The 23,829-nt window shown below is 39.2% G+C and overlaps 1 protein-coding gene across 1 annotated transcript in view; it reads right to left on the bottom strand.

Moving 5' to 3' along the window:
• Window positions 1-23,829, bottom strand: part of DTD1 (D-aminoacyl-tRNA deacylase 1) — a 229,272-nt gene that overhangs the window by 15,662 nt on the left and 189,781 nt on the right. Inside the window, exon 5 of the mRNA XM_024559888.2 lies at window positions 14,447-14,619. Coding sequence (XP_024415656.1) covers window positions 14,467-14,619 — 153 coding nt within the window. The 3' untranslated portion in view covers window positions 14,447-14,466. The remainder of the gene's footprint in view (window positions 1-14,446; window positions 14,620-23,829) is intronic.

Here is a 23,829-nt window from a genome sequence, read left to right as displayed (position 1 = left end):
GTTCTTGGTTTTCTCATTGTTAATGTATCCTCTTGGAAGCTCTGTAACACACAGTTACTGTCACTTCTTCAATGCATGGGGCCCTTGGGGTTTTTTTGTGCCCACAGAAATGGCTAAATCAATTCCATGATGCCCAGTGGCCATGGGATATTGATGTGCATGGTATACTCTCTACTGGAATTATTCTGAGGCCAAATTCTAATGTATATGGAAAGTTCTGTGTTACACTAACTTTAAAAAAATTCTATAGCCCTCAATAAATAAAACAAATATTTTCAAAGTATTGATCAGATGTAGTGAAAGCAAAAAATGAAGACATTAAATTTATTAAAAATATTAGCAAGTTAATAAATACAATCAAGAAAGAAATCAACTAAAACTAGATAGATACAAGGCAAAAAAAATGAAACTAGGCCACTTTCTTACACCATATGCAAAAATAAACTCAAAAATGGATTAAAAACTTAAATATAAGACCTGAAACCAAAAAACTCCTAGAAGAAAACACAGGCAGTAAATACTCTGACATTAATCTTACCGATATTTTTTCTGGATATGTCTTCTCAGGCAAGATAAACAAAAGGCAAAATAAAAAAGTGGAGTTACAGCAAACTAAAAACATTTTCCACAGCAAAGGAAACCATTAATGAAACAAAAAGGCAACCTACTGAATGGGAGAAGATATTTGCAAATGATATATCAAATAAGAGGTTGACAAACAAAATATATAAGGAACTCATGTAACGCAACATCAAAAAACAAACAAAAAATAAAACAAGGGCAGAAGACATGAATAGACACTTCCCCAATGAAGACATACAGATGGCCAACAGACACACAAAAAGTTTCACAACATCTTTGATCATCAGGAAAATGCAAATCAAAATCACAATGGGATAACACCTCACACCTGTCAGAATGACTATTATCAAAAATTCAACAAGTAACAAGTGTCCGTGAGGATATGGAGAAAAGGGAACCTTCATGTACTGTTGGCAGGATTGCAAATTGGTGCAGTCACAATGGAAAACAGTACAAAGATTCTTCAAAAAATAAAAACTAGAACTACAATATGATCTAGCAATCCCACATCTGGGTATTTTATCTGAAGAAATCCCAAACACTAATTTGGAGAGATATAAACACCCCTATGTTCATTGCAGCATTATTTACAATAGCCATGATACGGAAACAACCTAGATGCCCATCAATAAATAAGGAAGATGATTTTATACACACTCACATATGTATATATATATTTCTGGAAAGATCTGTCCAGAAAAAGTCCAGCCATTGTTAATATAACAAGAATGGTTTGCGCGATATCAATGTAACCTGGCAGCCAAGGAAAGTGGATTGGAATATACATGCATGAACAATGACAACTTCACTGTACTAGTCAGTCCTTTGAAAGGGAAGAGATTTCATACTGTCGATAAGATTCAGGAAAATACAATAGGGCAGTTGATGGCAATTGGTAGAACTGTATGTGAGGTCCCAAGGTGCCTACTTTGAAGGTGACTGAGGTGCCATTGACCTATGTACAATATTTATTGTAACTTGTATCTTCTTCAATAAATGTCTCTTTTTCATATTACATGGCTGGCTTGATACTTTTTGGACAGTATTTTATTTTTCTATATATATGAATGAAATCTTGCCATTTGCAACAACATGGATGAGTGTTATGCTAAATGAAATAAGTCAGGAAAAGAAAAATAAAAACTACATGATTTCACTTATATGTGAAATCTAAGAAACAAAACAAATGAACAAAGAAATGGATTCATGGATATAGAGTATAAACTGATAGTTGCCAGAGGGGTGGGGATAAAGGTGTTAGACAAAAAAGGTGAAGGAAAATAAGAAGTAGAAATTTCCAATTACAAATAAGTCACAGGGATGTCATATACAGCACAGGGAATACAGTCAATAATATTGTAATAACTTTGTACAGTGATAGTTACTAGACTTATCATGGTGATCATTTCATAAGTTATATAAATGTCAATCACTATGTTATACAGCTGAAACTAATACAATATTGACTTCAATTATAATTTAAAAATAAATAAATTTTAAATAAATATTTGAAATTAGAAGATATACAAAACCAAATGTTTTAAAAATAAAGGAATCAACCAGGTAGCATTAGAATTTTTAAAGCCCTTTAAAAAATCCAAAGCTAATTTGGGTTAGGCCAGTTTTCTGCATCTCGAGATGAAACACAACTGAGGCTTAGATGTTATCTTTAGTTTGATTAAAACTCTGTCTCTTTAGTCAACAGACACAATGATTTGTGACTAAGATTATTTGAGGCTGGCCACAACCTCATCGTCCTGAGGGCTTAATGATTAAGGGAGTAAACATTCAAGGGAAAAAGAGGTGGAGATCCACAATGGCACTGTTTTAGGTGGAAGCTACACTAACCTCCTCCCAGGACCAAACTGGAATTACAATTATAGAAAAATCATCCCAAATAACCAACTGAAGACTAGCTAGAGAGAAGCCTTATTACCAAGGACATATAGAAGAAGCCACATTGAGATTGGGAGGAAATGCAGAGGTGCGAGAGGGCTAGCTGGGCTCCCATGCGTAGCAGCTGAAGTTCTGGAGGTACATCTCATCTGTGGGGGAGCTCCCCCTGAGAAGTGTGGGGTCTAAACCCAAAGCTGGATCCCCAGCCCAGAGCACCAAAACCAGGAAAGGTGCCCACATAATATCCATCTGTGAAAAGCAGCGGGGTTTCTGTCCACCAAGGAGAGACTGCTAGAGCCATAGTCACTGTCTTAAAGGTCCAATTCAAAAAAATTTTGTTTGCAGCCACTTACCCTGGGCTCCCGTGGACAGACAGAGTGGACTAGAGCTGTGTGAGCAAAGTCTGGGGCTATCTCTGAGGAGAGAGTCAAAGGTTCAGCCACCAGAATCCCTGTGCTGAGTAATTTTACCATACTGCAGAAGCCATCTTTCTCCAGTAGAGCACTGCTCTCCATGCAACATCAGCCAGGGAAGAAGAAATAGGCCCACCTGCAGGACTCTCTCTCGCTCCACCCTGTGGAGCTTAAGCCCTGATGAGGAGGACAGTTGGAGACTCTTTTAGTGACTAAGCCTAATAGGCAGCCTACAGGTGGAGGCGGATCTCTGGGCACTTTAAGACTTTTGTTGGCCCACCCTCGGTGCTAGTAAAAGATGACCTTGCTGTGTAACTTAGTCCTTTCTGCATGACCCAGGCCCAGTAGAAGGAGCCATAAGCTGTGAACTACTGATAGGTCCAAACAAGTTGCACAAGCCAGGAACAGGCAGCATCTGACATAGGGGTGCACCGGGGTCTTTCCAAAGAGTTCCAGAATTGACACACCCAGTGGTCAGCTTCAGATAAAAACAGAACTGAATCAAATAAGCTCCACAAGCAGCATATCCACAGGGAAATCTCAAAAGCCGTAAAGTCCTGCTGAGGCAAATTCCACTTCATGTGATCAGCACTTGCAGAAGGGCTTGCACACTGTGTGAGGACAGCCTCACAATAAGCCAACCTGAGAGTCAATCCCCTACATAAATGAGACAATGGCAATCAAGACTCAATTACAGTAGGTGGGCAACACAGGTGCAAAGGAACATTCCTAGAACACCCAGCTCAGGTGATCAGAGAGACTGAGCCACTGGGTCTCACAAGACACCTACTACATAAGGCAACCCTACCAAATTCATGAGTCACAGAAGCTCTACCTAATACAAAGAAATAAACACAAAGAGGCAGCCAAAATGGGGAGACAATGAAACAAGCCCAAATGAAATAACAAGAGAATTCTCCAGAAGAAGAACTACATGAAATGCAGGCAAGCAATTTATCAGATATAAATATCAAAGTAATGATTATAAGGATGCTCAACAGCATGAAAAAGGACATAGAAATCATAATAAAGAATCAGTCGGATATGAAGAATACAATATCTGAAATAAAGAATATATTGGAAAAAATAAACAGTAGTTTAGATGAAGCAGAGACTCAAATCAGTTATTTGAAAGACAAGGTATAAAAAAACACCCAATCAGAGTAGCAAAAAGAAAAGACAATTTTAAAACATGAGGACAGTTTAAGAAACTTTTGGGAAAACAGGAAGCATAACAACATCCACATCATAGGGGTCCTGGAAGGAGAAGAGAGAGAGCAAGGGATTAAGAACTTCTCTGAGGAAATAATGATGAAAAACTTCCCTAACTTTGTGAAGGAATAGACACACATTCCAGGAAGCACAGAGTGTCTTAAAAAAGATAGATGCAAAGAGGCCCACACCAAGACACATCATAATTAAAATGAAAAAGCTTAAAGACAAGGAGAGAATCTTAAAAGCCGCAAGAAAAGGCAGTTAGTTACCTACAAGGCATGGATACTCACATGACACTGTCATCAGATTTCTCAACAGAAACATTTCAGAAAAAAAGGTGTTGGCATGAAATATTCAAAGGGGTAAGAAGCAAGGAGGTACAACCAAGGCTCTTTACCCAGCAAGGCTATCATTTAAAATTGAAGGAGACCAACTTCTGGCCAAGATGGAGGCATAGGTGGATACACTGTGCCTTCTCACACAACCAAAAGGAGGACAACAAATTAAAAAAAAAAAAAAAAAAAAAAAAACCCAGAACTGCCAGAAAATCAAACTGTATGGAAGTCTGACAACCAAGGAGTTAAAGAAGAAACATGCATCCAGACTGGTATGAGGGTTGGATACAGGCAGCCGAGAGAAGAGGACTAGCAAGGTAGCGGGTGGTGGAGTGGGCAGTCCCACATTTGCATGAGGATAGACTGGGAGGAACAACTGGGAAGAGAGACAGATTGTGAAACCTAGGGATCTGATGTGGGAAAATAGAGCCTCAAGCCTCTGACTAAAAAAGCCTGTGGGGGTTGAGGTGGCAGTAGAAACTCCCAGCCTTACAGGAGAGTTCATTGGAGAGACCCACAGAGTCCTAGAACATACACAAAACCATCCACCCAGGAATCAGCACCAAAAGGGCCCGATTTGCTTGTGGGTAGCGGCACAGGGGACTGGAAGCTGGCAGAGAGCTAAGCAGGTTGCACTGTTCCCCCTCAGACCCCTACCACACATACAGTGCCACAGCACAGCTATGTGGATTGCCCCCACCCTGGTGAATACCTAAGGCTCTGCTCCTAACAGGCACATTGGGGAAAAAAATGGCTCAAATGAAAGAACAGACCAGAGCTCCAGAAAAAATAGAACTAAGTGATGAAGAGAGAGCAAACCTATCAGATGCACAGTTCAAAACACTGGTAATCAGGATGCTCACAGAAATGGTTGCGTATGGTCACAAAATAGAGGAAAAAGTGAAGGCTATGAAAAGTGCATAAAGGGAACCAATAGTGAAGGTAAGGAAACCAGGACTCAAATCAATGATTTGGACCAGAAGGAAGAAGTAAACATTCAACCAGAACAGAATGAACAGACAAGAATTCAAAAATATAAGGAGAGGGGTAGGAACCTCTAGGACAACTTTAAATGTTCCAACATCTGAATCATAGGGGTACCAGAAGGAGAAGAGGAAGAGCAAGTAATTGAAAACTTATTTGAAAACATAATGAAGGAAAACTTCCCTAATCTTGCAAAGGAAATAAAGACTTCCAGGAAGTCCAGAAAGCTCAGAGAGTCCCAAAGAAGTTGGACTCAAGGAAGCACACACCAAGACACATCATCATGGCATTACCCAAGATTAAAGATAAGGAGAGAATCTTAAAAGCAGCAGAGAAAAGAAGACAGTTACCTACAAAGGAGTTCCCAAAAGACTATCAGCTGATTTCTCAAAAGAAACTTTGCAGGCAAGAAGGGGCTGGAGAGAAGTACTCAAAGTCATGAAAGGCAAGGACCTCCATCCAAGATTACTGTATCCAGCAAAGCTATCATTTAGAATGGAAGGGCAGATAAAGTGCTTCCAAGTTAAGGTCAAGTTAAAGGAGTTCATCATCGCGAAGTCCTTATTATGTGAAATGTTAAAGGGACTTACTTAAAAAAAAAAGATCAAAAATACAATCAGTAAAATGACAACAAATGCACAACTATCGACAGCTGAACCTAAAAAGACAAAAACAAAAACAAACTAAGCAAACAACTAGAACAGGAACAGAATCACAGAAATGGAGATCACATGGAGGTTTATCAGCAGGGAGGGGCAAATGGGGGAAAAGGTACAGGGAATAAGTAACATAAATGGTAGGTAGAAAATAGACAGGAGGAGGTTAAGAATAGTATTAAGAAATGTAGAAGCCGAAGAACTTATATATATGGCCAATGGACATGAACTAAGGTGGGGGAATGAGGGTGGGAGGGGGTGTACAGGGCAGAGGGGAACAAAGGGGGGAAAATGGGACAACTCTAACAGCGTAATCAATAAAGTATTTTTTAAAAAACAACAACAAAAAAATAAAACTGAAGGAGAAATAAGGAACTTCCCAGAAAAGAAAAGCTAGAGTTTGTTACCACCAAACCAGGATTACAAGAAATGTTAAAGGGCTTGCAAGAAGAAGGAGGAAGAGGAGAAGAAGAAGAAGAAGAAAACAACAGAGTAGCATAGTAAAAAAAGAAAATTACAATAAATACATATCTATTATTAGTAACTTTAAATGCAAATGGCTTAAATGCTCCAATTAAAAGACATAGGATCATTGAAAAGAAAACAAGTCCAATATGAGGACAACCCCCAAAACATCAGATTTTATTAAAAATTGTATAGTTATTATTCTTACAGATTTAAATCAATCACCTTCAGAGTACTCTCCATTTGATGCAGTACACCTACTGATATGTTTTTTCCACTGCTCAAAGAGTGGAGTTTTTGAACTCTTCAATTTTGATGCCTTTTAGTGTCTCTTCTGTTTTTTGCTTTACCTCTTCCACAGGGCAGAAGGTTTCCCTTTGAGGATTTTTTCATCCAGGGAAACAAAAAAAAAGTTGTTCGGGGTGAGATAGGGTGAATATGGAGTGTGGGGTTCAGGTTCATGCCATTTCTGGTCAAAAATTGCTCACCACTCAGCAATGTGTGGGCAGGTGTGCTCATAAATCACCCATCACAAAATGGGCAAATGCACTGAAAGAGTCTTCAAAAAAATTCACAAAAGCCAATGCAATCTCTTGCAATAACATCAGCTGGTACACTGATTCAGATGGATTTCTGGAACACTCACATAACAGGGGAAGCCTGTACTACAAGGGACCAGCCTTCCAGAAGATAATTCTGGGTTTTTTGGAGTTCCCACTACTCTTCAAGAGACTCACCTCATAACGAAAGATACACACAACCTGAAAGTTAAAAAGATGGAAAAAGATGTTCCATGTAATTGGAAAGGAAGAAAAGATGGTGTGGGAATACTTTAACCAAACAGACTTTCAAACAAAGGCTATAGTAAGAGTCAAAGGAAGACACTGCATAATGATAAAGGGAACAATCCAACAAGAGGGTATAACCCTAGTAAAATACTATGCACCCAACATGGGAGCACCGAAATATGTAGGGCAAATCTTGATGGTCTTAAAAGGAGAGACTAACAAAAATACAGTGAAAGTAGGGAATTCTAATACCCCATTGACATCAATGGATAGATCTTCCAGGCAGAAAATCAACAAGGAGGTGGCAGCCTTAAATGACACACTAGATCGAATGGACTTAATTTATATCTTTAGAGCATTTCATCCCAAAGCAGCAGAATATACATTCTTTTCAAGTGCATATGGAACATTTTTTAGGATAGACCACATGTAAGGACACAAAACAAGTCTTAATAAATTCAAGAAGACTGAAATTATATCAAGCATCTTTTCTGACCATAATGCTATGAAACTACAAAGCAATCACAAGAAAAATGAAAAACACACAAGGACATGGAGGCTAAATATCATGTTATTGAACAATGAATGGGTTAGCAATGAGATCAAGGAAGAAATAAAAAGATATCTTGAAACAAATGAAAAAGAGGACTTGCCAATTGCAAATCTGTCTTAAGAGGGAAATTCACAGTGTTATAGGCCAATCTCAAAAAATAAGGAAAAGCTTAAATAAACAATCTCACTTTACCCTTAAAGGAACTTGAAAAAGAACAACAAACAAAGCCCAAAGTGAGTAGAAAACAAGGAAATAAAAATCAGAGCAGAAATAAATGAAATATTCTACAAAATAGAAAAAGATCAATGAATCCAAGAGCTGGTTCTTTGAGAAAATAAACAAGATTGACAAAACCCTTAACCAGACTCATCAAGAAAAAAAGAGAGAGGAACCAAATAAATAAAATCAGAAATTAAAGAAGACAAATAACAACTGACAGCAAAAAAAATGCAAAGGATGGTAAGAAAATATTACAAGCAACTATATGCCAACAAAATGGACAACCTGGACAAAATGGATAAATTCCTAGAAACATACAATCTTCCAAAACTAAATCAGGAGGAATCAGAGAATTTGAATAGACAGATTACAACTTGTGAAATTGAAGCAGTAATTTATAAAAACTCCCAACAAACAAAAACCCTGAACCACATGGCTTCACAAGTGAATTTTACCGAACACTCCAAGAACTAACACCTCTCCTTCTCAAACTACTTTAAAAAATCCAAGAGGAGGCAAGGTTCCCAAGCTCATTTACAAGGCCAGCATTATCTTAATTCCAAAACCAAAGAAAACCACTACAAAAAATAATTATAGGCCAATATCCCTGATGAATATAGATGCTAAAATCCTCAAAAAAGTATTTGCAAACTGAATACAGCAATACATCAAAAAGATCATACACCATGATCAAAGGGATTTATTCCAGGATTCAAGGTCAGAACAACATTCAAAAATCAATAAATGTCATATACCACATAAACAAAATGAAGGATAAAAACCACATGATCATATCAATAGATGCAAAAAAAGCATTTGATAAAATCCAGCACCTATTTATGATAAAATACTTTCAGCAAAGTGGCAATAGAGGAACATACATCAATGGATAAAAAAGGCCATATATGACAAACTCAAAGCCAATCTCATACTCAATGGGCAAAAACTACAAATGTTTTCCTTAGGATTGGGAACAAAACAAGAATGTCCACTCTCACCACTCTTATTCCACATAGTAATGGAAGTCCTAGCCATAGAAGTCTGACAAGAAAAAAAAGTAAAAGGCATCCAAATTGGAAAAGACGAAGGAAAAATGCCATTTTTGTAGATGACATGATACTGTATTTAAAGAACATAAAGATTCTACCAAATATTACAAGAACCGATAAATCAATTCAGTAAAGTAGCAGGATAGAAAATTAATATCCAGAAATCAGTTGCATTTTTATACACCAATAATGAACTATCAGGAAGTAAGAAAACAATCCCATTCACAATTGCTTCAAAAAGAATAAAATACGTGGGAATAAATTTAACCAAGAATGTGTAAGAACTGTACTTGGACAATTAGAAGACACTGAAGAAAGAAATAGAAGATACAAAAATAAGTGGAAGCATGTACTGTGTTTGCAGACAGGAAGAATTAATGTCATTAAAATGTCCATACTACCCAAGACAATCTACTGATTCAATGTAAACTATCAGTATCCCAATAACGTATTTTACAGAACTAGAACAAGTACTCCAAAAATTTATATGGAACCTCAAAAGGCCCCACATAGCAACAGTGATCCTGAAAAAGAAGAAGGAAGTTGGAGGAATCATGCTACCTACCATCAACCTATACAACAATGCCTTAGTAATAAAAACAGCATTGTACTTGCATAAAAACAGACACATAGATCAATGGAACAGAACAAACAGCCCAGAAATAAACCCATGCCTTCATAGTCAATATTTGACAGAGGAGGCAAAAACATAGAATGGGCTAAAGATAGTTTATTCAATATCAGATGTTGGGAATTACACTGCAAAAAAAATGGAACCAGGCCACATTCTTACACCACACACAAGAATAAACTCAAAATGGATTAAAGACTCAAATGTTAGACTAGAAACCATAAAAATCCTAGAAGAAAAGAGGCAGTAAAATCTCAGACATTTCTCATAGCAATATACTTTCTGATATATCTCTTTGTCAAGGGAAACAAAAGAAAAAATAAACAAATGGGACTACATAAAATTAAAACATTTTTCACAGGAAAGGAAAACATCAACAAAATGAAAAGAGTACCCACTGAATGGGAGAACATATTCATCAATACATCTGACAAGGGATTAATATCCAAAATGTATACAGAAGTTATAAAACTCAACACCAAAAAAAACAATTTAAAAAATGGGCAAAGGACCTGAATAGACACTTTTCCAAAGAGGACATACAATAGCCAATAGACATATGAAAAGATGCTCAATGTCACTAATCATCAGAGAAATGCAAATTACAACCACAATGAGATACCACCACACCTGTCAAAATGGCTACCATCATTAAATCAACAAACAACTTGCATTGGCGAGGATGTGGAGAAAGGAGAACCCTTGTGCACTGTTGTTGGGAATGCAGATTGGTGCAGCCACTGTGGAAAGCGGTATGGAGATACCTCAAAAAATTAAAAGTGGGACTGCCTTATGACCCAGCAACTCCACTTCTGGGAATTTAACCAAAGATAACCGAACACTAATACCAAAGAATACATGCACCCCTATGTTCATTGCCTCATCAATTACAATAGTCAAGATTTGAAGGTAGTTCAAGTGTCCATCACTGGATGAGTGGATAAAATAGCTACGGTACATTTACACTACGGAATACTACTTGGCCATAAAAAAGAAGAAAGTTTGCTGTTTGTGACAGCATGGATGGACCTGGAGAACATTATGCTAAGTGAAGTAAGTATTCAGAGAAAGACAAGTACCAAATGATTTCATTCATATGTGGAATTTAATGAAAAAACTAAACTAAGGAGCAGAGACAGACTCATAGATAGAGAACAGGCTGACAGCTCTAGGGTGGGGTTTGAGGAGGTGGAGGAATCAAGCAAAAAAAAAGAGAGAACTCAGGGACCTGGACAACAGTGTGGTGATTGTGAAGGGAGGGGGTGGGTGAAGGTATAAGATGATATAGAGGGGATAAATGGTAATGGAAAAAATACTAAAAAAAGAAAGTACAAGGTGAAACAAAAAATTAAAATAAATACATAAATAACATGTATTTATCTGAAAAAAATACAAAGCTCCAATAAACATTTGAATTTGTGGTTGTGTGTGCATGTTTAGGTGAATAAGCTGGGTTTGGTTACTGGAAGATGAGTATTTATATAGTCACACCTTGGGACTCATCAGCTTCAGAACTCATCAAACACTGTACTTACTGCATTTTGACAAGAAAAAAATATTTCAGCACTTGGCACTTGCTCAGGATTCATCGCACATGCTACAGCTTGTACGAGTCATGACACTGCCCCACAAGAGAAAATGCTTCATCACTCATCGCATTCAGTACTCATTGGTTTCAGCACTTGACACGAGTTTCAGAACGAATTAATGACAAGTACTGAGGTGCCACTGTATATATTTTTATTTCCTTTCTATTTATTGAATTCATCATGGGAGTCTAAAATTTTACTTTTTTAACTTGTTTAAGGTCACAGCTAACCAGGCGACAGCCTGTTCTTCATCTTAACACTAAAGGGAAAAGAAATGGTGCCGTGCCTGAGTGAGGCCAAGAGAGTAAAAAAGCATGAAGGCCGGGCAGTTGGCTTCAGCCCAAGAAAGAAAATCAGATGAGATTTTTCTTCTGAACCAAGGAACTGTGCACTTCGAAATTCTGGCCTAACAAATAGCTCCCTGGCCATCATAGTAATTGTATTAACCAGCCCTTTATCCTTCATTTGGGGACCAGAAGCAAGTGCTGAGATGTTCTCTCTAGCATGCTCCCTAGAGGCGGAGGAAGTTTGAGAAGCAGCTCCAGAAAAACTACCCTCCAATCTGCCACCTCCCACCCCAGCCTGGTGGGACTATCCATAAATCCACAACACATTCTTTTTTTTTTAATTTTTTGAATCCTTGACACTATTACAGACAACTCCATTTTCCTCCCTCTGCCCACCTCCGCCCAGCCCCTGCCCACACCATCCCCCTGGCCATCACCTCACTGTGGTCTGTGTCTATGAGGTACACATATATGAATATGTTCTTTGGCTAATCCCTTCATCTTCTTTTCTGAGCTCTATTCTGTTCCTTTGCTCTGTTTATGTTTAAAAGCTGGTTTCCCTTGCACCAAATTATCACTATGGTCTCTGTAATATACCTCAATATCTAGTAGTATGTTGTTGGGAATGGCCCTGCCTGGTTTTAGAAGCTGTAACCCCTCATGGCTAAGGCTGAGTCAGAGACCTGGGGACCATAAGCCATTAGGGAGACAAAGCTTATCTCCCTGGCAGGGGCACCACCTCTGCCCACTTTACTTTACCCTGCTTGACCCTGAGCCTGACCAGTTAGCCAATGATGGGTAAGATTCCTCAAGGGAGGGATGACCTAAGACAGGCATGGTCACAAAGAGGCCCTCAGGGAAGGACTTGGGGGACTATAGAAAAAGGTGGTGATGGACCCTCACCCCTCAGCTTCGACAGAGCCTGAGTCCTCATTCTGTCTGCAAGAAGTCTCCTATCTCTTGGCTGCCTTACTTCCCATGCCTGACTTAAGCCTGAAACAATGACAGAGGGCGGTGCAATCCTGTGCTGGAAAGGGCGGATCCCTGGAGCAATCAGGCCTAAGAAAGAATACATGAAACCCTGTGAAACCTGCTTTGCTAAGAATATCCTCAATTTTCTGATAAGGTACAAGCATGAAAGGAGCTTGTTTCCCAAAGTTTTATAGCCCTTTAGCTAACTGACCCTGACTCAGAATAAGCCCTCAGAGTTCTTTGTATGTTATCTATTGTTTGATCCTTACTGCCTGACAATGATTGATGAGCTTTACCTGTATTCCTGTGCAAAATGAACCCAATTAAAGCCCACTGAGGAAAAGGCTCTTGGTCCTTCACCTTTGAGAGATTGGCCACCTTTCCTCCCCAAGCAGATTATGTCTTGGTAGACTTATTTTCATTTGTGGCAGATGGGGGACTCTGCTGGCAAAGCTCCCCCACAGTGTGTGACCTAAAGGACATTTCATAGATAGACTTCTATCCTCTTCCTTTTCATAAGGAAAAGAGAAGGCAGAAAACCTTACAAATGTTCTCCTGTGTCACAATTTGGCATCTCCAGGACAAACCTGTCTGCTGACTTGGTTTGAACCAGTCTATAAACTGAAGGTTCCAAAGACCTTGATCCTCTCTTGGTTTCTGCAACTGCCTCCAAAGTGGCCTATCTGCTTCCAGCCTCATTGTCCAAGATTGCATTAGAGTGATCTTTTTAAACTTGGTATCTGATTATGTCCCTTGTGTATTTAAAACCTTTCAGAGGTTTCCTAGCACCATAGGATAAAATCCAAATTTCTCAAAGTTACACCCAGATCTCTATGGCCCAGAACCCTCCTACTTCTCTAACTTCAGAGATGCTCCCTGGACAACCCCCACCATCATTTGTACCCAACACTTCAGCCATTCTTCAGGGGAGTACCTCTGTTCCAACACTCATCTGCCCTTGTTCCTCTCCCTCAACATTAGCACCTGCTCTTTTCTAGGCTTAGGCAGCTCCATACCCTCACCTCTTATCTCCCCATATCTACACATCCAGTTCCAGAGTTCTCTCCTTCATGGAGCCTCCCCTACTTCCATCTCCACCCTATCTCACATCCCGTCACCACCACAGTGGACCATGCTGGAGCATAATTATTTCTATGCTTCTCACCAGGCTTGTGAACTCCAAGTAAGATGCTCTTGACAATATGTTCACTGAGGGAATGAACTTAAGACAAATGGATCAAGTTTTAGAGGCCTCTGATCTTCAAGCAGGGAGGTGGAGTTAACGCCAAATCACTGAGACCCATTCCTATGTATGGAAGTGGTAAGAATAAAACCCTGTTTTAGAAAAAGTAAACTAGCAATGCTATGCCAGATGAAGTGAAGGATGGCAGAACACTAGGCTGGAAATTATGAGAGAAGGCTGACACAAATAACGACGGTGGCCAAAGGAGATGCCAAGAGCAAGAATGGAGAGGAGGGACCAACGGTGAGAGCTCGTGTGAAGCTCCAGGTCTAGATTCTGGATCTGTGAACACTCTAGAAATGCTAATAGTAGCAGCAGTTGTCAACTGACATAGGCAACTGAAGAAGGTAAAATACACAGAACCTCCTAGGTGAACACTCCAGGCCATGGGTACCTGCTTCTTCCACATTTTGACTTTTCTCTCCATCTTCTAAGTCAGTGAATTGAAGGAAGCTATAGATGAATGTCCATAAAATGAATTCAACATCAAAAGTCATTCTGTTCTCTATTCATTGTTGGTTGCCCAAAATATGAGAAGATGGAGCCATGCAGGGAAGAGACCCTCCTACCTGAGTTCCATCCCTGAAGTCTACGGTTCCCGTTCAGAAGACACGTCACCCTCAGCCCCACTGCTGGCACTGCGGTCTTCTTTGCGAGGAACATTTCTTTCTTTGCTTGATTCAGAAGGCCCTTTGGCTCTGGTCTTTTCTTTCCTCTGCTGTTGTTTTTCAAGCTTTGACAGCTGATTATCAAAAGTAAAAAAAAAATATTTTGCAGATATAAACATGTGTCTGTTTGCACAAAACACTAATTACTTCACAAACAGCAACCAAAAAAAAGCTTTTATCTGATAACCTGGTGACCACAGTGGTTCTGATGCACAAATTATACACAAAATGTTTATCAGTCAGGCACCTGCATCATTAACACATATTAGTCGTATGTGTGATCTCTCTCAGACCACTCCTCCCCCATAACTCAGCTTTGTCATGTGGTATTTGGGAAGGTCAACTAACAGACTTGATAGCCCTATAAATGAAAAGGCTGTTAGTCTTATTTTTTCTTTGATGTCTCTATAGCTTTTTCTTACCAAGTTGTGTTCCCATTTACTGTTTTTTAAAAAATGACCAAAACACTTCACTATTTACTAAAGATAAGAGAGAGGCTATGAATAAAGTACATTAAGCACACTAAGACATCATCTCAGTTAACAGTTTGTTCTTTGAGACTCATCCATAGCCAAAACTCCAAGTCCTCCTATAAGGCTGATGGTGGCTACACAGGGACACTGGCCATGGGAACCCTCTCAAGACTTCCTCCAGACCGGCAGGGGACATACCTCTGACATCCAATCCCAAAGAATCTGAGTCTACTTCTCCCCTGCCTATCTCCTCAAATTGTCCAACAAAACCACAGACTAGATGGTCAAAAGAAACTTAGATCACCTAACACTCTGAGCAACAACACAGCCACTCCAGAAAGGCCTTCTGAGAAACATGTGGAGAAGATTGGCCAGGTTTTGACCCATGGCATTTTCTTGGACCAAAGAAGCTATCTGTAACAAAGTCCAAGAAATAGCAACACCCAGTATCATCTGCCTCCCGACCATAACTGCAAATATTTTCTAGTTCACAAGCAAAGGGGGAAACTTAATGAAGGGCTGGCTTTTCCTGACTGGTCCCTACCCCATATACAAAGACAAAGAAAAGTCACTATAACCGACCTGTCACATCATCTCTATATTACAGACAGACTTGCAACTAAATCTTTAGATAGATCAACAATCAGAAGCTCTGAGTTTGGTCCAGAAAACCAATTTTATTGATGATTGACTTCCAATTGTTATCTTTCCCACTCACCATTTACCTGAAGAGCTGTATGAAACAACTAGGTTGTTAACATGCTAATTTGATTTTGTGACTGAATATATCACTTCACTTTGACCCACTGACTCTCCTCCGAGATAACTCCCCTAGATAAATTCACACTCCTGTGCACAGGAAAGGCTCATAGGATTGTGCACTGCATTGTTGTTTACATTAGCAAAAACCTAGATACAACCCAAAGGTCCACTGACAGGAGTACAGATAAATATAATATGTGGAGTCAGAAAAAGCAATACTGTAAAAGCAGATATACGTGTATCAAAATGGTAAGTCTCTAAAATCATACTTTTTCAGAAGACTATATAAAACAGGGTTTCATTTACACAAAACAACACTACATATTCTAATGGGCTCATGCAGAATAGTATGAACTGGGAGAATACAAACCAACTTCAGTACACTAGTTAATTTTGGAGAGAAAGAAGAGAATGCAATCATATCAGAATGAATATATGTAGGCATCAACTGTAACTTTTACTTCTATAAAAACACAATGAGATCTAAAGCAGGGTTGCTGACTGTGCCATTATGTGACTTCCTTGCTATTGGCACTTGGACCATTGATGATAAGATGCAAGGGCCAAGAGGTAAATCAACATGCTGCTTCCTTCATCAACAAAATCTTGCTGTGAAAAAGTATCAGCTACTGAATTGCATGCTTAGTGGTGTACCTCATTTCATTCTAGCATAAGCTCTTTGTGTCTTCATGGCCCAGTAACGACAGTTCATGTACAGTCACTTTGAGTAGGAATGACCAGGAGCAAAGAGGAGAAAAAGTTAGCATTTTAAAAAATCTAAGTAATGACTGTACAGAATTCCTTGCTATGTTTTTCTCTGTACTATTATTTTTCCCTGGATGATCATTTTTTTCTGTACCATTCCACCACAGGTTAGGGAGGAATTTCTCGCATCTATGACAGCCTTGTTTTCCTTTTGGTGTTAAAATGCTCTTCTTTTATGAAATGATGAGGGTAGTAGATGGAGTCCTTATGTCTCACCCTCTCTCTTTTTATTTTCTTGCAAAATGATCCTGAATTGTACAATGTGAATGTATATAATGTTGTTAAGCTGTACACTTAAGAATGGTTATTAGGACAGTAAACTTTATGTGATATGCATTTATTGCAAATTTAAAAAAATTATTGAGATATAATCAACATAAAACATATTAATTTCAAATGTACAAAATAATGATTCAGTATTTGTATGACAATTGATCTCCATGTAGAACTTTCAACTCCTCCAAAACTTAATTACTAATAGCCTACTGTTGACTGGAAACCATGCCAATACCATAAACCATCAATTAACACATATATTGTATGTTGTATGTATTATATACTGTATTCTTACAATAAAGTAAGCTAGAGAAAAGAAAACGTTATTAAGAAAATCATACCCTAAGAACCCTGAAACACCAATTCAAAAGAACCTATGAATCCCAATGTTCATAGCAGCACAATTTACAATAGCCAAGTGCTAGGAGCAACCTAAGTACCCATCCATAAATGAATGCATCAAAAATTATGGTATGACCTGGCTGGTGTAGCTCAGTGGATTGAGCATGGGCCTGTGAACCAAGGGGTCACCAGTTCAATTCCCAGTCAGGGCACAAGCCTGGGTTGCAGGCCAGGTCCCCAGTAGGGGACACTTGAGAGGCAACCACACATTAATGTTTCTCTCCCTCTCTTTCTCCTTCCCTTCCCCTCTAAAAATAAATAAAATCTTAAAAAAAAAAAAAAACTATGGTACATTTACACAATGGAAAACTATGCAGCAGAAAGAAAGAAGGAGCTCCCACCCTTAGTGACAGCATGAATGGAACTGGAGAGCATTATGCTAAGTGAAATAAGCCAGGCAGCGAAAGACAAATACCATATGATCTCACTTATAAGTAAAACCTAATCAATAAAACAAACAAGCAAGCAAAATATAACCAGAGACATTGAAGTAAAGAACAAACTGACAGTAACCAGAGGGGAGGTGGAAGGGGGATAATGAGGGAAAATAGGGGAAAGATCGCCAAGGAACATGTATACACGACCCATGGACTAAAGCCAAAGGGGGAAGGATTGAGGGTGGGAGGTGGGAGGTGGGGAGGGAGAAAGTGGCAACAGGAAAATGGAGATGACTGCACTTGAACAACAATTTAAAAAAAGAAAAGAAAGAAAATCATAAGGGAGAGAAAATGCATTTACAGTATTTATTGAAAAAATCCATGTGTAGTTCAAACCTGTGTTGTTCAGGGATCAACTATATTGTGAAAAGACCATCACAATAGTGTAGTTAACATCCAGCACCAAAAAAAAAAAAAGTTTTAATGATCTTGGAAAACATGAAATTGGCAACCCTGCTGGATCCTCTAATTTCTTTTTTATTTTTTTATATTCCTAGTTCATGAAATTCAAACATGTGGAAATTAATGTTCTGCAGTGAACTGTGATATGCTGCCATTTCCTGCCAGCAGTTTACATTTACATCACTGTCAGTATATGTATTTTTTCATCTTTAGCAATTTATTTTATTTATTTTTTAAATTTTTATTGTTATTCAATTATAGTTGTCTGCATTTTCTCCCCATCCCTCCACCCCACCTCATCCAAACCCACCTCCCTCCCCCGCCTCCACCCTCCCCCTTGATTTTGTCCATGTGTCCTTTATAGTAGTTCCTGCAAACCCCTCTCCCCACTGTCCCCTCCCCACTCCCCTCTGGCTATTGTTACATTGTTCTTAACTTCAATGTCTCTGGTTATATTTTGCTTGCTTTTTTCTTTTGTTAATTATGTTCCGGTTAAAGGTGAGATCATATGGTATTTGTCCCTCACTGCCTGGCTTATTTCATTTAGCATAATGCTCTCTAGTTCCATCCAGTATATGTATTTATACACGTGTATGTTACATATATGTGTATATATCTACAGATAGATTTTGCATATATACACACATAAATATAAAATCATAAGTGCATCTAAGTTAGACACAGAAAAAGCATGATCATTTTAAAAAATCATGTTTTGTTTCCCTTCTTTAGAGTAAATATAGAAAATGTGAATATAACCAGTAACAACCAAATCAAGCTTCCCCTGGCTGCTAAGATTCAATCTCATTCAAAGCTCTGTGATCCAACCTGTTAGTCACTTGCTACTCTTTAACGCTGTTGAGAAGCCAGATTCTAGGAGGGTGATGGGGAACAATTCCCAAAGATAGCTGGCTTCCTGGAGGCTCCTTTGCCCTGGCAGCAAGGCTTTGTTTCTGCACTGACTCAGAGGCGCCATCAAGAGGGCAAAACTGCGGAAAAGTCAATTTGACCTCCCACCCTATCATGGACCATGCTTGTAAATCATGTATGATAATTACTTAAGTAACAGGCATAGCCCAAGTTTCTGTAAACAATGTAATGTTGATTCTTTTACATTATTTAGCTTAAAACAATCCTAATCACATATGGCTCCATGCTCCAAACTAAAGTTTTTTATGAGAACACTGTGAACCAGCCTAATAAATTTAAGCCTTTCCTCAGAAGACATGGAATCCAATGCAACCAAAATGTGGAATTTATATCTCAAGGCAAGAAATCAGTTAAATTTTTTTGAGGAAACAAATGAGAAAGAAAGAAAAAGAGGAAGAAAATAAATTGGTACTGCATATAGACATGTCCGCAGCTTTCAAGTTAGCAGGTAGATACACATCAAGGAAAAACAGAAACCACAACAGGCCCTGTGAAACACATGGTCTACAAACACTGACATGGAGTACTTTTGTTTTTTTGTTTGCTTGTTTTTTGATTAACTGATAAGAGTGTCCATATTGCGAAGGAGACATTGTCCAAACCATACTGACTCTAGTGCTTAGAGAGAAATCCAACCTTCCAAGGCAGCTCTGGGAACAAAGAAGCTGCCGCAGGCCAGGTAACCATCTTATGTCCAGCCTGTACCTCTCATAGTGGATCTTAGAAAAGGGGGACCAATACAAGGGAGAGTAGAATATCTAGATCCAGATCTCCCCAACTCACGATTAAATCCACTGAGAAAATAAAGAATTTTCTTTTTAATTAAGATGTATAATAATTTAATTGTATAATTAAGAAAAAACTAGTTGATTACAGGATTTTGAGTTTCAATCTTTGCAGTTTAGATATTTAGAGCAAAACAAAAATAAAAATCCCTAACGCCTCACTATTATGTATTTTAAATGACTTTAGCCAAGAACTTTTGGTCAAGATGGCAGTGTAGGTAAAATAGGCTTGACTCCTTGCACAACTATATCAAAATAACTAAACTATAGAACAACCATCATTCAGACCTATCGGAAACTGAGCTGAATGGAATTCCTACAACTACGGAATTAAAGAAGAAATGACACCGAGACTGGTAGGAGAGGCAAAGATGCAGAAAGGGCTGTTTGTACACCCATGCGTGGTGAAAAAAAATAAGGAGCGATATCTCAGGAGCAAGGGGTCCCAGCCCCACAACAGGACCTCCAGCCCAGGGTTCCAGTGCGAGGAAGAGAAGACTCCATAACATCTGGCTGTAAAAACCAGCAGCAGGGACTGAAACTATGAAAGACAGAAACTGCTGGAATTCCAGGCAGTTCCTCTTAAAGGGTCAATGCACAGATTTACCTGAACTCAATCCCTCTGAGGTCCAGCACTAGGGCAGCAGATTGAAAGGCATCAGAGATGTACAGGGAGGAACTGAATAGTCCAGCATCAGGGTGAGAGCTGAGGGGCAGCTTTCTTCCAGACAGAAATGCTGGCAGAGGCCATTGTTCCTTTTCCGAGTGCTCCCCAAACAGAGCCACAGAGCCAGCAGGTGGGTGCCATATCTAAATCTCCATCAACCTGGCTCACACTGTTTGCCCAACCCTGGTGATTCCCTGAGGCCCTGCCCAACTTTTAGGCCCACCCAAGATGTTTCCAGTGGCCTTCCCATATGAATGGCTTGTCTTGACCCATGCTTCAGATTTTCCTAAATTCTCTCAAACAAGCAGCGCCTGGCTTCAACAAGCCCTATACTTCTCTCTAAGTTGCCCAAGGCCTGGTACTAGCAGGAACCTGACTTGGTTCACAGGCTGGCCTCTCCTAGGCACCTCCAAGTTCAGCCCAAGTAGCAGCCATTTGTGTATCACTTGTATCTTATGCTGTGTGACCCTGAACAGAACACAGGCAGTTGCTGACCTTGGATGTGCCAACAGCAATCAAGGCTCAACTATAAGAGGAAGGTGTACACAGCCCACGCAGTGGGTGTACCTTGAATATCCAACTTGGAAATAGGAGAGACTGTGACACTGGACCCTTCAGGACACCTACTGTATTAGGCTACTTTATCAAGCCTGGGAGACATAGCACCTCTACCTAATACATATAAACAAACACTGGGAGGCTGCCAAAATGAGGAGACAAAGAAACATGGCTGAAGGAACTTAGTGAGGACCTCAACAGCATAAAAAAGATCCAGTCAGAAACAAAGGATACACTAATTGAAATAAATAATAATTCATAGGGAATCAGCAGTAGAGTGGATGAAGCCAAGAATCAAATCAGTGATTTAAAATATAAGAAAGCAGAAAACAACCAATCAAAACAGCCAGAAAAAAATAATCCAAAACACTGAGGATAGTGTAAGGAACTTCTGGGACAACTTCAGGCATACCAACATTCTCATCAGGGTGGGGATGGTGCCAGATGAGAAGAGAAAGCAAGAAATTGGACACCTATTTGAAAAAATAATGACAGAAAACCTCCCTAACTTGGTGAAGGAAATAGATATACAAGTCCAGGAAGCATAGAGAGTCCCAAACAAGATTAACGCAAAGAGGCCCACACCAAGACACATCATAATAGAAATGCCGAAGGTTAAAGACAAAGAGAATCTTAAAAGCAGTGAGAGAAAAGAAGTTAATTAGCTACCAGGGATCTCCCATAAGACTATCATCTGATTTCTCAAAAGAAACTTTGCAGGCTAGAAGGGACTGACAAGAAATATTCAAAGTAATGAAAAGCAAGGATCTACAACTGAGATTAGTCTACCCAGCAAAGCTATAATTTAGAATGGAAGGACAGATAAAGAGCTTCCCAGCCAAGAAAAATCCAAAGGAGTTCATCACCACAAAACCAGTATTACATGAGATGTTAAAGGGTCTTCTTTAGGAAGAAGATCAAAAATATGAACAAATAAAATGACAATAATACATATCTATCAACAATTGAATCTAAAAAACAAAATAAAGAAACAAGGAGACAGAAACATAATCACAGATACAGAGAATGTTTTGATGGTTGCCAAACAGGGGGTGTGGGGGGATGAGTGAAAAAGATGAAGGGATTAAAAAGTACAAATTGGTAGCTACATAATAGTCATGGGGATATAAAGTACAATATAGGGAATACAGTAGCCAAAGAATATATATGCATGACCCATGGACATGGACAACACTGTGAGGATTGCCTGAGGGAGAGGGGGTATGTTGGGTGGCAGGGGACAAAGAAAGAAAAATTGGAACAACTCTAATAGTATAAACAATAAAATATAATTTAAAAAGTACATTAGCCTGCTTAACACTTTGGAGCTTAATTCTTTGGGATTGAGTTGATCACCAAAACACCTGTTGAGAATATTAATACAGACCTTACATAAAGACTTTGAGAGACCAAAAAAAGAATAAATTAGCTGAACATGAGCATTACAATGTTCTACCACATGGCCTGCAAAATTAAATGTCTTGAGGAACTAGGCAGGTAGCAAAATAAGTAAAGTAACTAAGTATATAAGACAATAGGGCATGGTGAAGACTGGCCACACAGGAGAGAACAAGCTCCACCTAAGGACATTCACATTTTATTTTTAAAGATATATCTGGACCAATGTAATGTCAATGAAATAGGTATGAACCACCTGTTACGAATGCCAATGTTGCACTTTCACCTATGTGATCTGTTTGCTTTTAACAACCCATTAAGTTATATTATCATCAACATCCCATGAAGAAGCCACAGTCTGCTTCCTGCACCACAGACATAGTCATCCTCCCAGATCCTTCTTCCCTCCCTACTGACATAAGCAGCCTTTTCCTTCAGAAATGGCAATATCTGACCCTGCTACCATGTGGACATGTGACAGAAATCACAGCCCACAGGACCTGAGGAGGCTGGAGGAAGGCTTCACAGAAAGGCATCCCTCCCTTATAAATACAGGTGCAAGAAGACGCAGGAGATAAAGGAGCTTTGGAGTGTTGGCAGCTCTCATAATGAGGGGATGTCCAGAAGTACAATGAGGCCACTGGAGAGAGCCCTGGCAGGGCCAAACTGAAGAAATCAGTTGTCCTATAGGGGAGGTCATCAAGCTTCATACTGTTTAAGCCACATTTTGGTAGGCTTGCTGACACCAAAATATCTTATAACATGCCCACTGAAATAAATGAGAAAATGGACGTTCAGTAGGTTGTAGTATTTGTTTAAGGTTTTTCAGCATACGAGTTGCTGAGATGGGACCAAACTCCAGGTCTTTAGATACCAAACCCCTTATTCTTCCCAGAGAGCCACAGGCCCTCTCTTGCTCAATCTATGATCTTTATTTAACAGATATTTATTGAGCATCAGTTACAAGTCATGCCCTGTTCTAGGAACCGGGGACGCATAGGTGAACCAAGTAGAGCCCTGGTTTCCTGGGGTTGACTGTATACCAAGTGAATAATGGATGGTTCTCACTCACAATAAGACCAGCCCTATTCTAAGCACCTGGAAAGTATAAAGGCTATTATAGTCCCTATTTTAAAGTGGGGATAGCTGGGAATGCTGGCAATCCCCACCATTCTACCTTCAGCATACAGTAGACCAAGCTGTTATCCTTCTTCACTCCTGTCTTTATTGGTAGAAAATATGCAGGGAGTGACCTCAGGGCCATCTCCATTGCTAAATTAAAAAAAAAAAAAAAACTGGCCCTAGCATGAATTCAGCTCCTTGGTGGTTTGGCAACAAGCTGCTGCAGGACCTCAGTTTGCCTGTATACTTTGCCCTGACAGCTGAAGAAGTCACAAGGATCAAATATAACAATTATTTGTCTTTAATC

This window comes from Desmodus rotundus, chromosome 6, assembly GCF_022682495.2.
Source record: "Desmodus rotundus isolate HL8 chromosome 6, HLdesRot8A.1, whole genome shotgun sequence".
Lineage (NCBI taxonomy): Eukaryota > Metazoa > Chordata > Mammalia > Chiroptera > Phyllostomidae > Desmodus > Desmodus rotundus.
This window is presented reverse-complemented; position numbering and strand designations above follow the sequence as displayed.